This window comes from Equus quagga, chromosome 5, assembly GCF_021613505.1.
Source record: "Equus quagga isolate Etosha38 chromosome 5, UCLA_HA_Equagga_1.0, whole genome shotgun sequence".
NCBI lineage: Eukaryota > Metazoa > Chordata > Mammalia > Perissodactyla > Equidae > Equus > Equus quagga.
Genome location: NC_060271.1, coordinates 32,785,121 through 32,808,164, shown reverse-complemented (window position 1 = coordinate 32,808,164; position 23,044 = coordinate 32,785,121). Strand labels below are relative to the sequence as shown.

Genomic DNA, 23,044 nt, shown 5'->3' with positions numbered 1-23,044 from the left:
CGCCTCTGGCCCGACGGGCGGAGGGACGGGAAGCTGCTCTCCCGAGACAGGCTTGCCACGTCCTCACCGGCACTGCTGAGGAAGCAGCGTCTCAGCCCCTATCCAGGGTGATGTCCTGCGTACCACTATTCTAACAAGCGGGCCCCTCGACGGCAGAACGTTGCCTATCGTACTTGCTCTCTGGTACCTCCCCTTTGTGAAGGAGTCACGCGAGAGGCTACTGAACGCACACCACACGCCCACTGGACTACGGGGTGGGACCTGAAACCGGATCACCAAAGAAACCAGGGTCGGCTCTCTGGAGGAAGGTTTAACTTGAGCCTAGACCGGTTCCGACTCCTTTCCCGAGCCCTCCCGACGTCACGGGACGTTCTGGGCTTTTCCTGAACTAGCACTGGACTACGTGTCCCGGCATGCGTTGCGTGCTGCCACTCAACGAATGCGAGGCATGCTGGGACTTGTAGTCTTGGAGGTGGGGAGGGTTCGGTGGGCGGCGGATTGTGCGGAGGCGCACGCGGATGCCGGGGTGGGGTTTCTCTGATGGGGAGGGTTATCTTTGCAGCTGGCTGACCCTCCTCGCTGCTGTTCTCTCTGTATGATGATTTCCTAGTTCTTTCTTGAAGCTCCTCTGTAGCTCCCGGCTGTGAAAACATTCCTTTTTTGCAATTCTTGCCCCAGGATACAAAGAATAGCCTTATCAGAACGTTTTGCAAACTGTAAAGGGCCCTGCTAGGGTGAGGATCTTGAGGACTTTCCATTTGAATGAGAGCCCTACGGGGGTCTAAGCACTAATTTCTGACTCAGCAGCTTACCAGCTGGGTAACCTTGGACTGGTTGCTTAACGGTGCTATTCTTTAGGTAACTCCCCAAAAGCATGACTAACACAAGACGTGGTCCGTGCCGTTGGGCATGGGTAAAAGGCGAGCGGTAGAAACAAAGTATGGTTCCCTTCCCAGCCTTGGAAGGTTTGGAGTACGTGGGAGAGGGCTTTCCAGAAGGGGTCACTCCTAAGCCCACCCTTAATAGATGAGTAGCCAGGACAGCAGAAGGGCACCATTCCAGACAAAAGAGAACAGCAAGGAGCAAAGGCACAGAAGGGAGAAACTTAGTGTGAGGCCACAAATTCTGAGACAGGGAGAGGTGAGAGGTAAGCCTTGAGAGGCAGGCCAAGACTGTCTTTACCTGAGGGACTCATTGAAAGATTTAAAGCTGGTGAGTGATAGATGGAGGTTTGCATCTTCTATGGCTTCCGCCGGTCTGGGTCAACCTCAGAGGCAGAGAAACCTGTTAGAAGACTGTTGCAGGAATCCAGGCCAGAGATACTGAAGGCCTGAAGTGGGGTAGTGTAATAGGTGTGGAAGGAGGAGACAAATTTGAAGGATCCTTAGGACAGGGAATTGCTACAATTTGATGATGATGGTCCATGTTTGTTCACCCTTCTGTTATGTCACTTTCAAGTCTGGGTCATGGACCCTCCCATGGTGCTCACAGCTCCCTGGGTCCTCCATTGCCTCACTTAGCAGTCCGTGAAGTTGTGAATATTATTCACTGTGCTGTACTGCTGTGTGCCAGTTTTCTAACTTGGGTACTTAGATGAGTAGAGTTTCCCAGGTGAGATAGAAGCTATTGAAGAAGGAGCAGGTTTACAAGGGAGGTGATGATTTCAATGTTTTAATATATTGCATTTCAGGTGCATCAAGGACATTCACGTAAAGATGGCAGACATGAGTCTGAACCTTGCAGGATTTACTGCTTCTAGATCATTAATTTTTCAATCGCTACTGGATGATTCTCATCAGCATTGAAATATGCTGTAATTTTTCCCAAGTTTAACAAATCCTTTCTTGACTCCCACATCCCCCCTCCAGCTTTTGTCCCATTTCTCTGCTCCCCTTTAAGGCAAAACCCCTGGAAAGAGTCGTCTATACTCTTCTCCAATTCCCCTCTTCCTATCTCCCTTAAACCCATTCCAAATCAGCCTCTTTTTTTTTCTGGCAGTAGTCCTCTTTTATTCAGAGAATAGTATGGAATAGCATGAGGACAGGACCCATGGGCAGTAAGAGCTGCCTAAATCAGGCTCTTGGGTCTGGCCCCATGACCCAGTGGTTAAGTTCACACCCTGTGCTTTAGTGGCACGGGGTTTGCCAGTTCAGATCCTGGGCACGGACCCAGCATTGCTTATCAAGCCATGCTGTGGTGGCATCCCACATAGCACAACCAGAAGGACTTACAACTAGAATATACAACTATGTACTGGGGTTTGGTGAGGGGAAAAAAAAAGAGGAAGATTGGCAACAGATGTAAGCTCAAGGCCAATCATCTTCCTCACCAAAAAAAAAAAAAATCAAGTTCTTGCCTCTCTCACCCCCAAAACCACTCATATGCAGGTCACCAAAGGCCTCCACATTGTTAAATCCACTGGTACGTGCACACTCTATTTTACTTGATCTGTCCATAGCATTTGACCCGGTTATGTACTCTTTCCTCTTGGAAACACTTTCTTCTCTTAACTTGCAAAACACCACAGTCTCCTAGGTTTCCCAACACTCACTGGCCGTTCTTTTTCGGTGTCCTTTGCTGGTTCTCTCTCATCTCTCTAACCGGTAAACTTGAGGAGCCCAGCTTTGTCTGTGGACCTCATCTCTAACTGCATTTACTCCCTGGGTGATCTGATCTCCTCCTCCCCATGGCCAGACATGACACTGCTCATCAAGCCATGCTGAGGCGGCATCCCACATGCCACAACTAGAAGGACCCACAACTAAAAATACACAACTATGTACTGGGGGCTTTGGGAGAAAAAGGAAAAATAAAATCTTTAAATGCTAGCTGTGTATTGATGACCCAAATTCCTGTCTCCAGATCTGAACTGGCTCCTTGTTTTGTCCACGGCAAATTATACCCAGAGACTGAGATTGTCCTTGCCAATAATTTATTTTCTGCGGATTCACTGCGGGAATTATAATAATAATATTTCATAAGCCAGCAGCATAAGGATAATGTCTCCTAGTAAACCAATAAAGAAAACATACTCCTGGCGCCAGCCCAGTGGCGCAGCAGTTAAGTGCGCACATTCTGCTTCTCGGCGGCCCAGGGCTTGCTGGTTCGGATCCCAGGTGTGGACATGGCACCACTTGGCAAGCCATGCTGTGGCAGGCGTCCCACATAGAAAGTAGAGGAAGATGGGCACAGATGTTAGCTCAGGGCCAGTCTTCCTCAGAAAAAAGAGGAGGATTGGCAGCAGTTAGCTCAGGGCTAATCTTCCTCAAAAAAAAGAAATATTCTCCAAACCAGTGATAGATTAATTACACTATTGTTCCATGCAAAGGGGAGATGAAAGAAATAAAGTCCAAGTTTAGTTGAGAGGTGACTTTCTGCAAGTTGGTTCTTGGTAGGGTCAGGCCTTCCAACCAAAAGCTGAGTATCAGCCACTGGCTTAGGTCCCTCACTGCTGGGGCGCAGCTCGTGGGTGATGGCCCAAGTTTGGGGCTGCTTGAAGGTTATTATTCCAGGGACTGTTAACAGCTTGCACGGCTGCCTGCAAGGAGGCGCCTCCCCAAGGCAAGGACGGATGTCTCTTCCTGAGGCTGCCGTGTGATTTAACCCCATGGCCGGCCACGGACCCCCGGAGCCTGTGTCTCCAGATCTTCAGAGAGCTGCTTAGACTGTCAAAGAGCAGCCCTACCCAGACCGAGCATTCTTGGTGGATCCTCACAAAGCCTTGGTATGTAAAGTGTAAATGCCCCTTACGGTGTCCGGCTCCGCTCCTCCACGTGCCCCCATCGATAAGCCCCGACAAGGCCAATCCCTCCTCAGGGCAAAACCGCTTAAATAAGCCATAAACAAGTGGATCAAAACTGCTTCACTTAAGCCATAAACAAGGGGGTTTGAAATCATAACACATCATAATCATTTGTTGTGACTACAGCACCCTCCTAAAACGCCAGGCTGGTGTATCCTTCTGCCCACTTGGCATCTCCAGTGTGTAATAGGTATTTTGCACTTTGCAGATCCAAAACATACCCTCATTCTACTTCCAGTCACCCCCAAACAGCCACCTGCAGTCGTTCCCATCTAGGCAGGAGGCAGCTCCATCCTTCCAGAAATCTGCAGGCCCCTTTAACCTCTTCCTCTTACATCCCTACCCAGTCCTTCCACAGATCCTGGACCTGCTTTCAGAACATAGACAGTGTAACCCCTGTACGGTTACTGTTACCACCTTGCTCTCACTGGGATTATTGCAGAGACTTCCTAGCTGGTCTCCCTGCTTTCACCCTTGCCTCTTTATAGTCTGTTCTTGGCACATAAACCACATGGACATTCCTCTGCTCAAAAACTTCCATCTCATTCAGAATAAATGACAAAGGCCCTCCCCTCTACTCCTTACTGCCCAGACCTCATTTCCTACCACTCTCCCTTCCCTCAACTTTGCCCCAACAACACTGTCTTCTCCCTCCCTGTTCCATAACTACCCAAGCAGCCTCCTGCCTCAGGGCCTTTGCATTTGCTGTTTCCTTTGCCTAGAATCTTCCCCTGCACAGCCTTCTTCTTTTTAAAAGATTGGCACCTGAGCTAACAACTGTTGCCAATCTTCTTTTTTGTTCTTCTTCTTCTCCCCAAATCCCCCCAGTACGTAGTTGTATATTTTAGTTGTTAGTCCTTCCAGTTGTGGCATGTGGGCCGCCACCTCAACATGGCCCGAAGAGCAGTCCCACGTCTGTGCCCAGGATCTGAACCCCCGAAACCCAGGGCTGCCGAAGCGGAGCGTGTGAGCTTAACCACACGGCCACGGGGCCAGCCCCCTGCACTGCCTTCTTGAGGCTTGCTTTGTCACCTACTAAGTTTCAGGAATGGGGCGGGGCGGGGGGGGGGGGACCCTAGGAAGAAGGTGCAGAGGAACAGTTGCTAGATGTAAGGAGAATCAGAAGACCTGGACATCTCAGCAGCTCAGGCAGCGGAGTGTCACGATGGGAACGGTCAGCCATACGCCTCTATTTTCCTCCCCATTTCTTGGATCTCTTCACAGTAAAATTAGTGAAAGAATTATTTACCCCCCGCACTGTCCAAGAGAAATATAACATGACCCACATACGCAATTTTAAGCTTTTTAGCAGCCACATTTTAAAAAGTAAAAAGAGGGGCTGGCCCGGTGGTGCAGCAGTTAAGTGTGCACCTTCAGCTTCGGCGGCCCAGGGTTCACCAGTTCGGATCCTGGGTGTGGACATGGCACCGCTTGGCAAGCCATGCTGTGGTAGGCGTCCCACATATAAAGTAGAGGAAGATGGGCACGATGTGAGCTCAGGGCCAGTCTTCCTCAGCAAAAAGAGGAGGATTGGCGGCAGATGTTAGCTCAGGGCTAATCTTCCTTAAAAAAAAAAAAGTAAAAAGAAACTGGTGAAATTAATTTTAATAATATATTTAACCCAATATATCCAAAATGTTCACATTTCTACATGAAGTCAGTATTTTTTTTTTTTTTTTTGAGGAAGATTAGCCCTGAGCTAACTACTGCCAGTCCTCCTCTTTTTTGCTGAGGAAGCCTGGCCCTGAGCTAACATCCGTGCCTATCTTCCTCTGCTTTATATGTGGGATGCCTGCCTCAGCATGGCTTGATGAGCGGTGCCATGTCTGCACCCGGGACCCCAGGCCTCCGAAGCGGAACGTGTGAACTTAACCACTACGCCACCAGGCCAGCCCCATGCAGAAGCTCCCTATGTATCCTGTCCTTTTGGGTTTTATGGAGGCTTCACTAGAGGCCTGATTAATTCAATCATTTGCTACTAGTGTTGGTGAACTCCATCTCAAACCCCTCTGTCTCCCATCCCCAGAGGCAGGGGTGGGGTAGGGTGGGGCTGAAAGTTTCAGCCTCTAATCAAGATTAGTTCCCCTGGCAACCAGCCCCATCCTTTGATTACCTAAGGTCCTTCGGAAAGTGGCCTTGTTAACATAAAGTCAGGTGTGTTACAAAGGACTTGTTACGAATAACAAAAGATAACTTTATCTCCTGAATCATTTTGGAAATTCTAAGGGTTTTAGGAGCTCCGTGGCAAGAATGAAGACCAAATCTATTATAAATCACAATATCACAGCTGGAGTTTTTCTAGCGTTTGTCCTGGGCCCTCTTCTATACCAGTCAATAAAAAAAGAAACAAAGAAATAAGTATAAGCATAAATCAAATCATGTCACTCCATTTTGGCATCCTTTTGCACTTTGAAATGTCAGCCGCAAAACAATCAATAACCAATCTATAGATGGGAGAGATAAGGTGACCTTTACTTGAGCCAAAGAGAGGATCATAATCCTGGAAGGCAGTCTTCACGAAGGAAGCGTTCAGGAGAAACACGGTTTTCATTCAAGTCTTATATCTTTTTAGAACAAAGAACGTACGTTAAACACACCCAGGATACATTTTCATTAAAGTTTCAAGGAGGTATTTAGTTGCAAATTAGCAGATCAATAGGACCCTGATGTTGGGAAAGGGAATTATATTGGGAGTACTAATACAGCCTTACTGGCTTTGCAGGAGGGGAAGTATGCATTCTTTTTTTTGCCGCCCCCCCGCCCCGAAGAAGCTTAGCCCTGAGCTAACATCTGCCAATCCTCCTCTTTTTCCTGAGGAAGACTGGCCCTGAGCTAACATCCATGCCCATCTTCCTCTACTTTATATGTGGGACGCCTACACAGCATGGCTTGCCAAGCGGTGCCATGTCTGCACCCAGGATCCAAACCAGCGAACCCCGGACTGCCGAAGCGGAACGTGTGCACTTAACCGCTGTGCCACCGGGCCGGCCCAAAAGCTCTTTTTTTTTTTTTTGAAGATCGGACCTGAGCTAACGTCTGTTGCCAATCTTGTTTTTTTTCTTCTTCTTCTTCTCCCCAAAGCCCCCCAGTACATAGTTGTCTATTCTAGTTGTGGTCCTTCTAGTTGAGGCATGTGGGACGCCACCTCAGCATGGCTTGATGAGTGGTGCCATGTCCACACCCGGGATCCAAACTGGCGAACCCCGGGCCGCCAAAGCGGAACGTTCACTCTTAACTGCTGCACCACCAGGCCAGCCCTGTATGCATTCTTATTTTAATGGTTAAAGCAGATGTCCAAAAGCGTGTTTGATAGGCCATAAATCAGGCTTTTTTTTTCCTTTTAGTTCAAGCCGAATCAGTTTTGAATGACAATAGTTACCCCCATACCCGAATATGTGAAAATTTCTTGTCAAAATAAAACTTAAACTCCTTTTCATGACCTATAGGGCTATCGGAGGCAGAATAATGGTCCCCCAAAGATGTTGCTGTAGGTTGAATGTCCTCCCAAAATTCCTATGTTAAATCCTAACTCCCAGTGTGATGGTGTGAGGAGGTCGGGCCTGTGGGAGGTGATTAGGTCATGAGGGCGGAGCTCTTATGAATGGGATTAGTGCTGTTATAAGAGACCCGGAGAGCTCCCTCACCCCTCACCATCTGAGGATGCTGTGAGAAGATGACCACCTATGAACCAGGAAGCCGGCCCTCACCAGACACCCAATCTGCCAGCACCTCGATCTTGGACTTCCCGGCCTCCAGAACTATGAGAAATAAATTTCTGTTGTTTATAAGCCACCCAGTCTATGGTATTTTTGGTATAGCAACCCAAACGGAATAAGACAGATGTCTGGGTCTTAATTCCCAAACCTGTGAATATGTTACCTTATGCAGCAAGAGGGACTTTGCAGATGAGATTCAGTTAAAGATCTTATCTTTCTTTTTTTTTTTTTAAGGAAGATTTGCCCTGAGCTAACATCCGTGCCCATCTTCCTCCACTTTATATGTAGGACGCCTGCCACAGCATGGCTTGCCAAGCGGTGCCATGTCTGCACCTGGGATCTGACCAGGTGAACCCTGGGCCGCTGAAGTGGAACTTGTGAAATTAACCACTGTGCCACCAGGCCAGCCCCTTGGTTAAATATCTCCAAATAGGGAGATGATCCTGGATTACTCAAGTGGGCCCAATGTAATATTACACACGGTCTTCATAAAAGGAAGGCAGGAGGGTCAGTCAGAGCAGATGCTACACTGCTGACTTTGACGGTGAAAGGAGTCACAAGCCCAAGGAATGCAGGCAGCCTTTAGAAGCTGGAAAGGGCAAGGAAATGCATTCTGCCCTAGAGCGTCCAAAGGAAGGCAGCCCGGCAGACACCCTGACGTTAGCTCAGTGAAACCCTTCTCAGACTTCGGACAGTTATAAACTGTTGCAAGCCACTAAGTTTGTGGTGATTTGTAACAGCGGTAACAGGAAACTAATACAAGGGCCCTTTGCCATCTGGCCACTCCTCACTCCAACCTCGTGTTGTTGCTATCCCCTCATTCACTGAGCTTTAGCCGCAGCGGCCAGTGCCAAGTACTTCCCTGTCTCAGGGCCTTTGCAGTTGCTGTTTCCTCTGCTAGTAATCCTCTTCGCTCTGCCCCAGCTCTTAAGACCTCCAGCTCCTTCGGATCTCTGCTCAAACGTCACCTCCACAGAGAAGGCCTCTCTGACCAGCCTGTCAAGACTAGACACTCCTCTCACACCCCTACTGTCACATCCTGTTTTTTTCTCTCGTAACACCACATCTGAAGCAACCATGTTTGCTTTGGTCTGTTTACTTGCTCACTATATGTCTTCCCTCTAAATTGTCAGCTCCTCAGGAGTAGGAACTTGCAGTCTTGCTCATTTCTATGTTCCCAGCACCCAGAACAGCGCCTGGCACATGGTAAGTATTTAAGAAATGGTTGCTGTGGGGCTGGCCCGGTGGCACGCAGCAGTTAAGTTCGGATCCTGGGTGTGGACATGGCACTGCTTAGCAAAAACCATACTGTGGCAGGCGTCGCACATATAAAGTAGAGGAACATGGGCATGGATGTTAGCTCAGGGCCGGTCTTCCTCAGCAAAAAGAGGATTGGCAGCAGATGTTGGCTCAGAGCGAATCTTCCTCCAAAAAAAAAAAAGAAACGGTTGCTGAATGAATGAATGTGCCTCAGTCTGATTAAGGACTCGTGTTCTAGTTCCCGAGCTGTGGGTGGAAGTAGATTCTTTTTCCTGGATGAGAGAGGCTTCAACCTAGATGGACTCACAAAGTGTTTATGAAACACAAGCAGTTTTTAAAAGCCGTCATCCATTCTTCCAAGACGCAGTGGGCAAGAAAGGGGGCAATCCCAAGCCAACAATGGAAGTGAAGGGCTGGAGTGTGGGTAGGGGAGGGTAGGTAGAGTCAGGCCTGCTGTGTCCACGAGGTACCACTTGGGTGGGCACTGTAGACGAAACGTTGACACTTTTCCCTGCCGCCATTATGGGTCAGCAGTGTGTGATCACATTCTGGCGTTGGCTCCCTTTGCCCCCTGCTGTGTGAATTGGAACACCCAGGAGCTACTCTCCGAAGGCGGGGAGGAGCCAGGCCCTACAGCGAACAATGTTATTCTCACTCCGCTGGCTTTAATGTAACAATGTGGGACCCGACCAGAGGTAGCCCTTTGAAAATTACTTGTATTTTTCATAGAAAATTACTTATATTTATCATGGAATTATTCAATATAATAAAGGATCTCCCAATATAATAGTATCTTATTACTATTACTAGTGAAAGGCCACAATGCCTTAATCTGTGCGTGGTGACTGTCGTGGCCCGTAGTCACCTTCTCCTTGTCTTTCCCCTCAGCCACTGCCTAGACCATCACTGTGGATTGCAGCTGACGTGACCCTCTGGCTACTGACCGTCCAGCACAGGTGAGTGAAGGACAGAATGCTCTGGGAGCAAGTGGCACCAGCACCAGGATTCCTACACTGGAAACCGCCTTTGCCGCGTGTATCAGTTTCCTGGGGGTACCGTAAGAAATCCTACAAACTGGGGGCTTAGAACATCAGAAATTTATTCTTTCACAGTTCTGGAGGCCAGAAGTCCAAAACCAAGGTTTCTGCAGGGCCTGCGCCCCCTGAAGCCTCTAAGGAAGGACTCTACCTGGTCTTTTCAGCTTCTGGTGGCTCCTCATGCTCTCGGCTTGTGGCAGCGTAACTCCATTCTCTACCTGCATTTTTTTTCTTTGGGTGAGGACCTGCCCTGAGCTAAGTTCTGTTGCTAATCCTCCCTTTTTGCTTGAGGAAGATGGTCACTGAGCTAACATCTGTGCCAATCCTCCTCTATTTTGTATATTTTGTATGCGGGATGCCGCCACAGCATGGCTTGACAAGCAGTGTGTAGGTCCACACCTGGGATCTGAACCTGCAAACCCCAGGCTCTGAAGGGGAACGTGTGAACTTAACCACTACACCACTGGGCCAGCCCTCTACCTCCATCTTCACAGGGTCTTCTTTCCTCTGTGTATGCCTCTCCTCTTCTTATGAGGACACCGGTCATTGGGTTGAGGGCCCACCCTAATCTAGTACAACCTCATCTTAACTAATTATATCTGGAAAGATCTTATTTCCAAATAAAGTTACATTCTGAGATTCTGGGTGGGCGTGAATTTTGGGTGGACATTATTCAACCACTACACTGTTTACAATCACTCTCCACTTCAGACCCTTGCTTTAATTGGTTGCAGGCAATCTAGCAAGCCCTAATATGTTGATCTTGACAGGATTACTGTGCATACTGGCTCTTGCCACCTCAGCCATTGGATGGTAGGTTTTGTGGGAATGCAAAGGAGGTGGGCGACCCTAATCTCTGACACTGTTAAGGTGTGAGCGGACCTCACTGGGATGGGGCAGCCCTCATCAGCTGGAACCGATAAGACGCTGTGGCCAGAACTGGGACATAATTCATAAACACATACACTCTACGGTCCCCCCCGACTCTGTGACACATGCTTTACAACAAATCTGAATCAAAATTATCAGAATCATAGCAAACAATTCTTTAAGTATTTGAGAACATTGCGATGTGTCCCATCACTGAGGTCATACCGAGAGTCCCATGAATGCCCATGGCATAGTCTCACCATGCCAGGAAGAAATACAGCCCCATCCGTTGCATCTGTGTTGCAGTTGTTCCATCTTTCTCTTCAGCTTACCGTGCCCAGCGCCTATGACCATCTGTGATATCCACTCTTATGGATGTTCTGGTTTTTCTTCTTCAAAGCGGTCCAAGAATCCTGTGATATTCTTATAAATCTTCCCCATCTTTTACTCCACTTGGCTCCCTTGAAGAAGGCGTTATCATTCCTGTTGGGTCTACTCTTAGGAGACGCCTGTGAGGGGAGGGGCTAGGCATAGACTCAGGCCGACATGGTCCATGTCTGGTGCTCTGTTCTTTTTTTTTTTTTTTTTGAGGAAGATTAGCCCTGAGCTAACTGCTGCCTATCCTCCTCTGTCTGCTAAGGAAGACCGGCCCTGAGCTAACATCCATGCCCATCTTCCTCTATTTTAATACATAGGATGCCTACCACAGCATGGCTTTTGCCAAGTGGTGCCATGTCTGCACCTGGGATCCGAACCAGCGAACCCTGGGCCGCTAAGAAGCAGAATGTGCGCACTTAACCGCTGCACCACCGGGCCGGCCCCATAGTGCTCTTTTCTTACTGGTATTTCTCTGATGGGGTGAGTTTCCCCATTGGAGATCCCCTGAGATTACGTGAACCTCGTCCAGGCCACCTGAGGAGTTATGGCTTTCTTTCCTTCCATGTGAAAGTGGAACATTGCTTTCTTTCTCGTGACAGTTGTAGTTGGGCTAACAAGGCGCATTAAAGTTATTGTAAAATGTCTATGGGTCTGTATCCGATCAGGGTTTTACCCAAACGGAGTGTTCATCACCTTGGCAATCAGGTTGCAAAGTCACCCTGTTAGGTTATGGTCAGTCTATTTATAGGAAGACTGCGTGCATGGTGTCAGATAATTATGCCGGTTACAGTGAAGCCACTGAGGGTGGTCAACATAAATGCTTTTCTATTCTGAAAGAGATAACAAAAATCTGGGATCTGGGGCCGGCCCGGTGGCACAGTGGTTAAGTGCACACATTCCACTTTGGTGCCCGGGGTTTGCCGGTTCGGATCCTGAGTGTGGACATGGCACTGCTTGGCAAGCCATGCTGTGGCAGGTGTCCTACGTATAAAGTAGAGGAAGATGGGCACGGATGTTAGCTCAGGGCCAGTCTTCTTCAGAAAAAAAAAAAATCTTGCATCTTTACTCTCATTCCCCCATAAACTTTAATGTCTTTAAACTTGACTATAGGACTATATTTTGGCTGTTTGAAAAGCTCTAGGGTGTCAGAATAGTTGTTTATTATATAATTTAGATAAATTATTCTGTTGGAACGATGTTCCACTTTCCACTTATTTCATCCCCTAGTCTGGATTTGGATGTTTCCTTAGTAATCCATTCAACTTTTTTTTTTGAGGAAGATTAGCCCTGAGCTGACATCTGCCGCCCATCCTCCTCTTTTTGCTGAGGAAGACTGGCCCTGAGCTAACATCTGAAGCAGAATGTATGCACTTAACCACTGTGCCAACGGGCTGGCATACAGTTTTAATGGAGGCCAATGGACAAGAAGATATAAATAAAAAAAATAATTCTAGTGAGTGCTGATATAATAAATTTGGGGAGACATACCTGGGGGATAAGGAGGGAGGGCACTAATTCAAATTAGAGGTGGTCAGGGAAGTGTGGTCTGAGGAGGTGACATGTGAGCTGAGACCTGAAGGACCTGAAGAAGCCAGCCCTGGAATGCTATGGGAAAAGAGCCTTCCAGGTGGAGGGAACTGTGAGTGCAAAGGCCCTGAGGCAGGAATACTTTGTAATAGGGCAGACTCCTGGTCCAGTGCTCCTTTTCCACTTGCTGCCTCTCTAGGCCCTCAAAGAGGTCCCTTTGGTGCCCTGGGCCTCCATTAAGCTTAGTCCCTAAGGTGCTGACTTAACCAGGAAGGCAGTAGCTCTCTCAGGCTGTGGGTCCACCTCCCAGAGGCCCTGTGGCTGACCCGGATCTGAGATTCCTGATTCCTGTCTGGCAGGGGGTGAGCAGACATCCTCCCTGCCAGCTCTCCCCAGGCTCCAGCCCCAGCCCCAAATCTCCATGACAACCCTAGACAGAATCCTGACCTGAAGAGGATCTGGAAGGGCAGCACAAAGATCACCGTGAAGAGACCAGAGGAGCTGGCCGACTGCCTCCCCTCGCTCCTCGCGTCCTGCAGCTTCCCCACTGGCCTGGCCAGGCCCCACGCCCCAGTCTCCCCAAAGCCCCCAGACAGGACTCTGCAGGTCTGCCCCATTGCTGGGCACAGCAGGGCCCAGATGGCGGCCTGTCTCCCGCTGCTGCCCCCGAGGTTGCTGCTGCTGGGGGCAGCCGCCCTGGCTGCGTGTGCCCTGGAGACAGGTGAGCACGATGGGGCTGGGCTCAGGCGGCAGGAGATCCAGCCCCATCCCCCTCAGAGACTGTTTCCCCGGTCAGCACTCACCCTCACCGGCTGGGACCTCTTGAATCGGGGGAGGCTGGGAAGCCCTGTGCCCGGTCTGGTCTTGCCTGGCACTCCCAAGTCCCCCCCCCAACCCCTTTGGTAGGCTGGAGCCCCAAGTCACTCAGAAGCAGGGCTCGGGGCGGGGGGACAGCCCTCAGGCCTGGGCATGGAAAACACGGCGGGCTTTGGGGTCGGACAACCCTGCATTCACACACTCACGCTGCCTCCTCCTGCATTTCTACCCTTGGGACCCTCGTTTCTACTCTAAGTCTCAGTTTCTTCAGTAGTAAAATGGGGTACTAATGGGCCCCTGCCCCTTGAGAGACTTTATTAGGGTGCCTGAACTGACAAGAGACTGTTTAGTGTCTTTATTGTCCTGCTTACGGTAAACGTTCGTACCATGGCTCTAGAAAACGTGGTCATGGAGGGCTGCAACATCATAGACTGTCTATCCATCATAGTATCTCTCTAAAATCCAGAAAATTCTGAGACATATCCTAGAGTTTTTGAATAAGAGAGTGAGGACTTAAATTATTTAATCCTCACAAAAATTCGGATTGTTTAAGCAACCCCTTTTACCGATAAGGAAACTGAGGCTCAGAGAGGGTGAGTGACTTCGCGGGGGTCACACCGCGGGCGGGGCGGGGGCGGAGCCCGGCCCGCGGCGGCGCGCTCCAGGCCCGGTGCCTTCCGCTGCAGCCGACCTGGCGGAGCGCTGCGGGCACACGTGGCGCGGGGACGCGCTGCTGCTGCGCTCGCACTCCGCGTCGCGCAACTTCTACTTCGTGGCCCCGGACACCGACTGCGCGCTCTGGGTGCGGGCGGCGGCCCCCGGCGACAGGATCCGCTTCCAGTTCCGCTTCTTCCTGGTCTACAGCCTGACGCCCCCGTCTCCGGCGCCCCCAGCGCCCAACGCCTCCTCCCCGGCGCCGGCCGACCCCTGCGCCCCCGGCTCCTACCTGCAGTTCTACGAGGGCCCGCCGGGGGCGCCCCGGCCCCTGGGGGCCCCGCTCTGCGGCCTGACCATCCCCGCCCCGGTGGCGTCCTCGGGGGACTACCTGGGCCTGCGCCTGGTCACCAGAGGCCGCCAGCCCCGCGTGGACTTCGTGGGCGAAGCCACCTCTTCCCGGCTGGGTGGGTTGGAGCGGTCGGCCAGGACCCGGCCTCGGGGGTGGGGTCGGGGGTGGCAGCTGCGGCCTGGGGCCGGGATGGGGCTGGCGCTCCAGCTCCGGAAGATGGAGGGGGCTTGGGCCTAACGGAGGGAAGGAGGTGGGGACAGGTGGCGGGGTTAGGGGCGTCCCAATAGGGACATTCCAGGCCCAAAGGGCCAACCCCGTCAATCTGGCTTCCATGGGTGTGTATCTCACACCGCCCTACCAGTCCCTGGTGCACACACTCACTCACACTCACGCATTCACACACGACTCATCCCCATGCAACTCCTGGACTCACACCTCATGCTCTAGCCCCACCCGCTCACACACACTGTCCATGTACACAGCTCACACCACGTACACGCGTACACCCGACTCCACACCTTGCACTCCCACACTGCAATACACAACCCACACACTGCACACTGACACACTCAGTTCACCTCACACACGCCTCCTTCACGCACAGTTCCACTTTGCTCCCTTAGATGCAACTCATTCACACACTCTCGTGTACACGTCGGCTCCTCTGTCCTGGTCAGCCCTTCAGATGTTTGCCAGCGGCCGGCGTTGGGACTCTGGAGATCCTAAGTGACAGAAATTGATCGCTCGTTTGGCGTGGCCTTTGGTCCTTTGCACGCCAGTCTCCTCTGTCCCTTGCAGCAGCTCTTCTGTGCTGCGTTCTGGCCCTCAGACGGGCGGGTGGGCAGCAGGCTCCGTGGGTCCGGTAAACGCCCCAGGCAGAGCGGCACGCCCTAACTGCTGGAGGTGTCCTCTTGCTCACACTGGGTTCAAGGCTTTAGCCACGGCAGGTTCCCCCAGGACTGGAGACACAGCTCACCCATGTCACGGCCCATGTCACAGCCGATGTCACAGCAGAGGCTGTGTCCAGGGATGGCGAGCGGATGAGCTGCTGAAGTCCAGAAGATTCCACAACCATGGAGAAGCTTTGTTTCCATCTCTGGCAAAATATCCAGACTGGAGAATTAAGCATGGGGTTGTGAGCGCTTCGAGACGAGAACATGGGGGCTCTGAGAGCCAGGACAGGTCCAGCAGGAACTAGACCTTGACATGCCAGGCCCTGGCCAGCCCTTCAGCCCGGAGGTGCTCAGAGAGCACCCCCGCGCGTCTCGTGTGTCTCTAGTCACGTCCCACGTCCCGCCTTCCTTCTCCCCTGGAATCGTGCATGGTCTGAATTTTGGCTTTTAGACTCTCTCTTGCCCATTAGAGTCTCTGGCTCAGGGATGAACCTTATGAAATTTTGGGGTCATGACTGGTGGTGCCTGGGTCCCCTTTTCTGGATCCTGTCGGCTGCCACATGCCAAGGTTCCTATCACGGACGTTGTTTTTGCAAACAGCTCTCACTGGCAGGTTGGATATCACGCCCTCCTCCTGCCTCTCTCCCTCCCTGTGGCCGTGCCTGCTTGGTGGCCCTGCCCCCTTGGGGTGCAGCTGTCAGCCAGGGAGGCCGAGAATGTGGCAGCTGCTCTGTGTTCTGCAGGATTGGGCTCTGAAAAGAAGGTGACAGTGCAGAAGCCCTAATGCGACTCTGGTGTCCTCGGGTCAGTTTTGTCATCGGAATGAGGAAAGGTTCATTTCACACCCTCGGGCCACACGCACAGTGTCAGTCACTTATACCTGCAAGCACGCCCTGCCTGGTTCGTGCACACGCTCTTACACTGACACTCACACGTCTCCCCATCCGTCTCCACTACTACTGTTTTCTCTCACAGACATTCATTCTTACACCTCTACACCTTCTATATATTAGAGTGTCCACTTTCATTTGCAGATGAAAGAAACCCAACTCAAGTAGGCTTAAGCCTAAGAAGGATTTTGAGGTTCCTGTAACTGGGATATTAAGGTGTTGGTTCAGGTATAGCTGGATCCAGGAGTTCAAGTAATTTCACCTAGGCTGTGTCTCTTTGTTTTCTTCTACCTTTGCATTGTGTGGGTCCATTTGGCTTCCATCTCAGGCAGCTCCTCTTTCTACTTGGCAGCAAAGGCACCCTGCAGCTCCAAGTCCACAATCACCCCCACAGCTCTAACCTCAATGAGATAGAGAGCAAGCACCTTTTCTTATGGTTCTAGCAAAAGCCTGGGGCCAAATTTGATTAGTCATGGCCAGGAAATGGATGCTCTGATTGGCAGGCCCCCCACTGGGACATGGTGTTGGTCAGTCCCACCTGAACCAGCTTTTCTGCTCAGAATGGGATTCGGGTAAGCCAACCCATCTGCCACGCCCTGCGACCGAGTCACATAATTCTCTCACCCAGGTGCTTATTCATTCACCTAGCAAATATTAACGTGCCAGGTGCTGTTCTAGGCTCTAGAGATACAGCAATGAACAAAAGAGAAGTCTCTGTCCTCTTTGAGCTGACATTCTGGGGCAGACAGACCAGAAACAAGTAATCAAGTAGATCCGCATTCTGCAGAGGTGGCGAGTGCCGCCGAGGAACCCAAACCCAGAGAAGGAGGCGGGTGCTGGGCCACGGGGTTCTCAGCGGAGGTTAGGGAAGGCCTGCGGATAAGAGAAATCTGAGTGGAGACCCAAAGGGAGCGAGCCCTGCAGTTACCTGCGGAGGAGAATGCCGGGCGGAGCTGATGGCCAGCGCTGAACCCTGAGCGAGGGTTTGCTTGGAGTCCGGGTTCGCTGGGCTACCGTGGGCCCTGTGCATCACACATGCAGACACACTCCCACCCACTGTGTGCCACAGTGTGTATGAACGTGGGGCTGAATTCCTACTCTGCTACTTATGTACAAGCTGTGTGGCTTTGGTCAACTGACCTAACCTCCCTGTGCCTAGTCTTCTCATCTCTGAAATGGGGTTAATTACAGTATTTACCCCCATAGGGTAATTGTGAGAACGTAATGAGCTGGGATGGGAATAAAGTGTTTAGAACCACACCTGGCCTGGAGAGGACTCAATGAGTGTCAGCTGCCAGCATCAGCATCCTTATGATCACGCGTGTCTCCCATGAAATGTCCATCCGCACTCCCACGTGGACACACGTGGAAACAGCCCCCCCCCCCCCCACGCACACCTCCTGCATTCCCTCGCTGTAGGACCCCAACCTCCCTGGGTCATGGGCCGGCCCAGGGTCCTCATCTCATGCCTTCCCTCTCGGCCTCAGGATCCTGTGGTGCCTACTTCCGCTGTGGGAATGGCAGGTGCATCCCCCGGAGCCTGGTGTGTGATCGCTGGGGCCTGGACAACTGTGGCGACGGCAGTGATCAGGCTCCTTGGCCCCCAGCCGACTGCAGAGGTGAGTGACAGGCGTGGCCTGGGCCCCGCTGAGCAGCTGATAGGGAGGCTGGGCTGACTCCCCTTCCCTGGGGCACAGCCTGAGTGGGGGATGGAGGCAGGGGTGCAGCAGGAGAGAATAAGGGGAAGTGCATTAGTGGGCAATCTGGACCAGACCACCTGAGGCTCAGAGCAAGTCAGAGCTGGGATGATGCTAGAGATGATCTAGTCCAGCTGCTTCCACACGATGGTTTAGTGGTGGAAGCTTTTCCTAAATGGAGCCTTGCACGGAGGCCTGAGACATCAAAAGGAGAGATGCTCTATTTACTGGATGTGGGGGGCCCGGGGCCGACTCATGTCCCGCTGAGGGACCTGAGTTTGACCCTTAAGACTTACTTTGAAAACCATTGATTTAGTCTGACTCCCACATTTTACAGATGAGGAAATTCAGGCCTAGGGAGAAGAAATGACTTGCACAAGGTCATAGAGTCATCAAGTGACATGACCAGGAATGGTCTCTGTGGATAGAACGGACCAGTATAGGTCACCCAGAAATATCCTTCTTGGGAATCTGGAGATGCCCCATCCCCAGTCAGGAGTGGGATAGAGGCAGGGCTGCCATGTCTGGTTGAACAGGTTGTTTACTGCAAAAAGGTGCCTGAGGGGTGAAATCCAGCTTCCCAGGACCCCGACCCCTCACTCACCTCCCAAGCCACTCCTCAGCCTCCTTCACAGGTTCCTTGTTAGCTCCCTGACACTGTGCTTTGTGCCATGAGGCCCAGGTCCTACATCCTCTCCGCCTCCACCCACGCTCATTCCCTTGGTGGTCTCCTTTATATTGTGTCGCCAGCTGGACTTGTCTTTGAACTCAGTTACATAACCACCTCCCTACTCACATCTCCACATGGACGTGTGGGCGGCATCTCAGACTTAACTTGCCCCAAACTGACCTTCTGGTCCACAGCCACCGCATCCTGCTCGTCACCAGTTTCCCTTCTCACCAAAGCTGCAGAGTCCCCCTTTACTCTTTTTTCCCTCTCAGCCCATGGGCATCAGCATCATGAGGATGTGTCTGATGTTTTGCTTATGGTAAGACCGGAGTTATGGGTTACTAGGAGGAAGACCACAGAGGTACAGTGCCATTTCTGTCACATCCTATCACAGGTACATGCTCCCAGCATCATTCACAGCTGCTGATGTTGGCCTTGACACCTGGCCAAGGTCGTGTTGGTCAGGTGTCTCCACTGTTACTCTTCCTGTCTCCCCTTGCCATGTGTCCTTTTTGGAAGGAGGTCAGTCTGCATAGCCTGCACTTAAGGGGTGGGGAGTTAAGCATCTCTGCCAGAGGAACCTTAAAAAAATTTTATTGAGGGGCCGGTCCCGTGGCTGAGTGGTCGAGTTTGCACCCTCTGCTTTGGCGGCCCAGAGTTTCGCCAGTTCAAATCCTGGGCGCGGACATGGTGCCACTCGTGGGGCCATGTGGAGGTGGCATCCCACATGTCACAACTAGAAGGACCCACAACTAAAAATACACAACTATGTACCAGGGGGGCTTTGGGGAGAAAAAGGAAAAATAAAATATTTAAAAAAGAATTTTATTGAGATATAATTGACATGTAACATTGTATGTTAGTTTCAGGTGTAGAAGATGATGATTTGGTATCTGCATATATTGCAAAATGGTCGCCGCAGGTCTGGTTAACATCCGTCACCACACAGAGTTACAAATTTTTTTCCTTGTGATGAGATCTACTCTCTTAGCAACTTTCAAATATACCACACGGTATTGTTAACGAGTCCCCGTGCTGTATATGACATCCGCATGATTTATTTATTTTATATCTGGGAGTTTGTCCCTTTTGACCCCCTTCAACCATTTCTCCCACCCGCCACCCCCAGTCTCTGGCAACCACCAGTTTGTTCTTGTATCTATGAGCTTGTTTTTCGTTTTTAGATTCCACATCTAAGTGAGATCATACGGTATTTGTCTTTCTCTGTCTGACCTATTTCACTTAGCATATTGCCTTCAAGGTCCATCCATGTTGTTGCAAATGGCAAGATTTCCTTCTTCTTTTTTTTTTATCACTGAGTAATATCCGTACATATGTATCCACTCATCCACCGACCAGCCCTTGGGATGCTTCCACGTCTTGGCTGTTGTAAATAAGGCTGCAATGAACATGGGATGCAGATATGTCTTCAGGTTAGTGTTTCCATTTCCTTCGGATAAATACTCAGAAGTGGAACTGCCGGACCACGTGGTGGTTCTGTCAGAGGAACCTTCTAAAACACAGAGTCAGATCACGTCCCTCCTGTGCTCGGCACCCTCCACCCTCCTCATCTCACTCAGCAGGAGCAAAGCCTCCCGGGGGCCCACAGGCCATGTGCCATCTGGTCCGTCACCTCCCTGGGCCCTTCGCTTCTCTGGCTCTGCCCCTCCCCCGTGCCTGCTGGCTTCCTCAGCGCCTCCCCACTGGCCCTGCAGCTCCCCCCACGCTCCTGTCTCGTCCTACCTCTGCTCTCTTCCCTGGCTCTTTCCTCGGCCTGGAAGCTGTTCCCCAGAGATTGACACCTCATCCTGAAGGTCTCTGCTTAACCCTCACTCTCTGTGAGCTCTTTCCTGACGCTTTTATTAAGAATAGCAACTCTGTGACCACTGACGGATGAATGGATAAACACAATGTGATATGTCCACACAATGGCATATTATTCAGCCCTGAAAAGGAAGGGAATTCAGACACATGCTACAGCATGGACGAAGCTTGAGGACATTATGCTAAGTGAAAAAGTTGGACACAAAAGGATAAATACAGTATGATTCCAATGGTGTAAGACCTAGAGTAGTCAAAGTCACAGAGACAGACAGTAGAATGGTGGTTGCCAGGGGCTGGGGGAGGGGGAACCGAGAGTTAGTGTTTAAGGGGTGTGGAGTTTCAGTTTTACAAGATGAAAATACTTCTAGAGATGCACAGTGTTGATGGTTGCACAACACATTGAATGTCCGTAATACCACTGAACTGTATTCTTTTTTTTTGAGGAAGATTAGCCCTGAGCTAACATTGGCTGCCAGTCCTCCTCTTTTTGCTGAGGAAGACTGGCCCTGAGCTAACATCCATGCCCATCTTCCTCTACTTTATATGTGGGACGCCTACCACAGCATGGTGTGCCAAGCTGTGCCATGTCCGCACCCAGGATCTGAACCAGTGAACCCTGGGCTGCCGAAGTGGAACGTGTGCACTTAACTGCTGCGTCACTGGGCTGGCCCCTCATTTTTTTTTTGCGGAGGAAGATTCGCCCTAAGCTAACATCTGTTGCCAATCTTCCTCCTTTTTTCTTCCTTTCCCCCCCAAAAGCCCCAGCACCTAGTTGTGTATACTTGTAGGTTCTTCTGGCTCTTCTGTGTGAGCCGCCACCACAGCATGGCTACTGACAGACGAGTGGTGTGGTTCCGAGCCCGGGAACTGAACCCGGGCCGCTGGAGCAGAGCATGCTGAACCACTAGGCCATCAGGGCTGGCTCTAAATTTTATGTTTTGCGTGGTTTACCACAATTTAAAAAAATGGCAATGCTGCCCCTCACCAACACGCTGTGTCCTTTTCCCCTAATTTTTCTCCGCGGCACCTAACTCCATTTGACGTACCATCTAATTTGTGCTTTGTGTCTCCTCACACTAACAGGCCAGTTCCAAGAAGACAGTTTTGTCTGTTTTGTTCACTGTCGCGTCCCCCAGTCCCTAGAGCAATGCCCAGGGTACAGCAGATGCTCAAGAAATACTAGTCAAATGAGTGGAAGAATGGACCTCTCTTGCCTCAGTTTCTTTATCTGTAAAATGGGGGTGACAGCGGCTGGCCCAGTGACGCAGCAGTTAAGTTCACATGTTCTACTTTGGGGGCCCCGGGTTTGCCGGTTCAGATCCTGGGTGCGGACATGGCACCACTCGGCACGCCGGGCTGTGGTAGGTGTCCCACCTATAACATAGAGGAAGATGGGCATGGATGTTAGTTCAGAGCCAGTCTTCCTCAGCAAAAAAGAGGAGGATTGCCCGCAGATGTTTGCTCAGGGCTAATCTTCCTCAAAAAAAAAAAGGGGAGGGTGACAAACCTCACCTTTCAGAGTCATGTGAACTTTAAGCGAAAGACTCCAGGTAAAGGCCCAGCACTGAGCACCGTGTGACAGAAAACACTCGATCCCTGCGCACCCTCCTTCCTGAGAAGCAGTTCCATGCACAATCCCCAAGCCCCGGAGCTAGACGGCGAGCTCAAGTCCTCCCCTCTCACTTCCGGCTCTGTGACCTGTGCAGGTGACGTAACCTCAGTGCCTCACTCCCCTTATTGGTCAAACGGAAACACTAACAGTAACAAACTCAGAGAGGTTTCAGGAGGATGAAAGGAGACGTCACCACGCCCGCCGGGCAGTCCTCCGTGTGTCAGCCCCGCTACATCCCCTGCAGGTCCCAGCGAGGCAGTGAGGACCGACACCTCCGAGCCGCTGACCCTCTCCCCGACTCTCGGCTCTGCAGGCCGCCTCCGGAGTGCAGCCAGGAGGAGTCCCCCAGCAGGCCGGGACCCTGCACAGCAGGATGCCGCTCCCGGAGGTAGGTGGCTCCAGGTGACCACCTGCTCCCACTCCTCCCACCAAGAGCCCACTTGTCCCTGTGCAGGCGATGGGGACAGGGTCAGCGGGCCCAGGCCGAGGCCTGAGTGGACTCTCCCCTTCCTCCCACAGGTCCCCGGTTGCAGGGTGTGGCGCTGGCCTCCTCGCTGCTCCTGGCCTCTGCCGGCCTCTTCATGGGCCTCCTCTGGTGCTGGGGCTCCCTGAGCTGGCTGGCCTGGCGGGCTGGTGCCCGTGGCCCCTGTCCCAGCTGCACCATCTGTTACATGTGTCCTGGTCAGGTGGCCCCTGGGGGGCTGCAGCTGGGTGGGCCAACCTTCCAGGGCCAGGCGGGCCACCCCTAGAGAGGCTGCGGGCATCAGAGGGAGTGGGCTCTGGGGTCACACAGACCCTGGGTTCCACCCCCACCCCCTGGAGGCCTGCTTGACCTTGGGCAGGTCGCTTAGCCCTCTGAGACTCAGTCTGTTCCTCTGGAAAATGGGATACTCCTGCCTCACATGGTTCGGGAAGGCCACCGGAGGGAACTGGGCCTGTAGCTGGTGGCAGCTGGTGGCAGCTGGCGCCCTGCTGTTCAGCAAAGGGCAAGGCCTCCACGCCCAGGGCAGGCAGCATGGCCTCTCTCATCTGAAGCCGCCTGGCTT

The 23,044-nt window shown here is 51.7% G+C and overlaps 1 protein-coding gene and 1 long non-coding RNA gene across 3 annotated transcripts; both read left to right on the top strand.

Moving 5' to 3' along the window:
* The first annotated feature begins 65 nt into the window (after positions 1 to 65).
* On the top strand, positions 66 to 11,364 carry LOC124239476 (uncharacterized). 2 transcript variants are annotated; one of them, XR_006888638.1, is made up of 3 exons: positions 66 to 472; positions 9,667 to 9,734; positions 11,013 to 11,364. It is a non-coding gene; the product is annotated as an uncharacterized LOC124239476 (long non-coding RNA). The 2 variants fall into 2 exon arrangements; XR_006888639.1 differs by lacking the exon at positions 11,013 to 11,364 and adding an exon at positions 9,891 to 10,002.
* An 868-nt stretch (positions 11,365 to 12,232) lies between these two features.
* Positions 12,233 to 23,014, top strand: LDLRAD2 (low density lipoprotein receptor class A domain containing 2). The gene is made up of 7 exons (XM_046661486.1): positions 12,233 to 12,516; positions 12,950 to 13,311; positions 14,093 to 14,527; positions 17,683 to 17,818; positions 18,370 to 18,390; positions 22,250 to 22,386; positions 22,518 to 23,014. Exons 2-7 carry the CDS (start codon positions 13,230 to 13,232, stop codon positions 22,745 to 22,747), a joined length of 1,041 nt encoding a protein of 346 aa, XP_046517442.1. The 5' UTR covers positions 12,233 to 12,516; positions 12,950 to 13,229; the 3' UTR covers positions 22,748 to 23,014.
* The last annotated feature ends 30 nt before the right edge of the window (positions 23,015 to 23,044 follow it).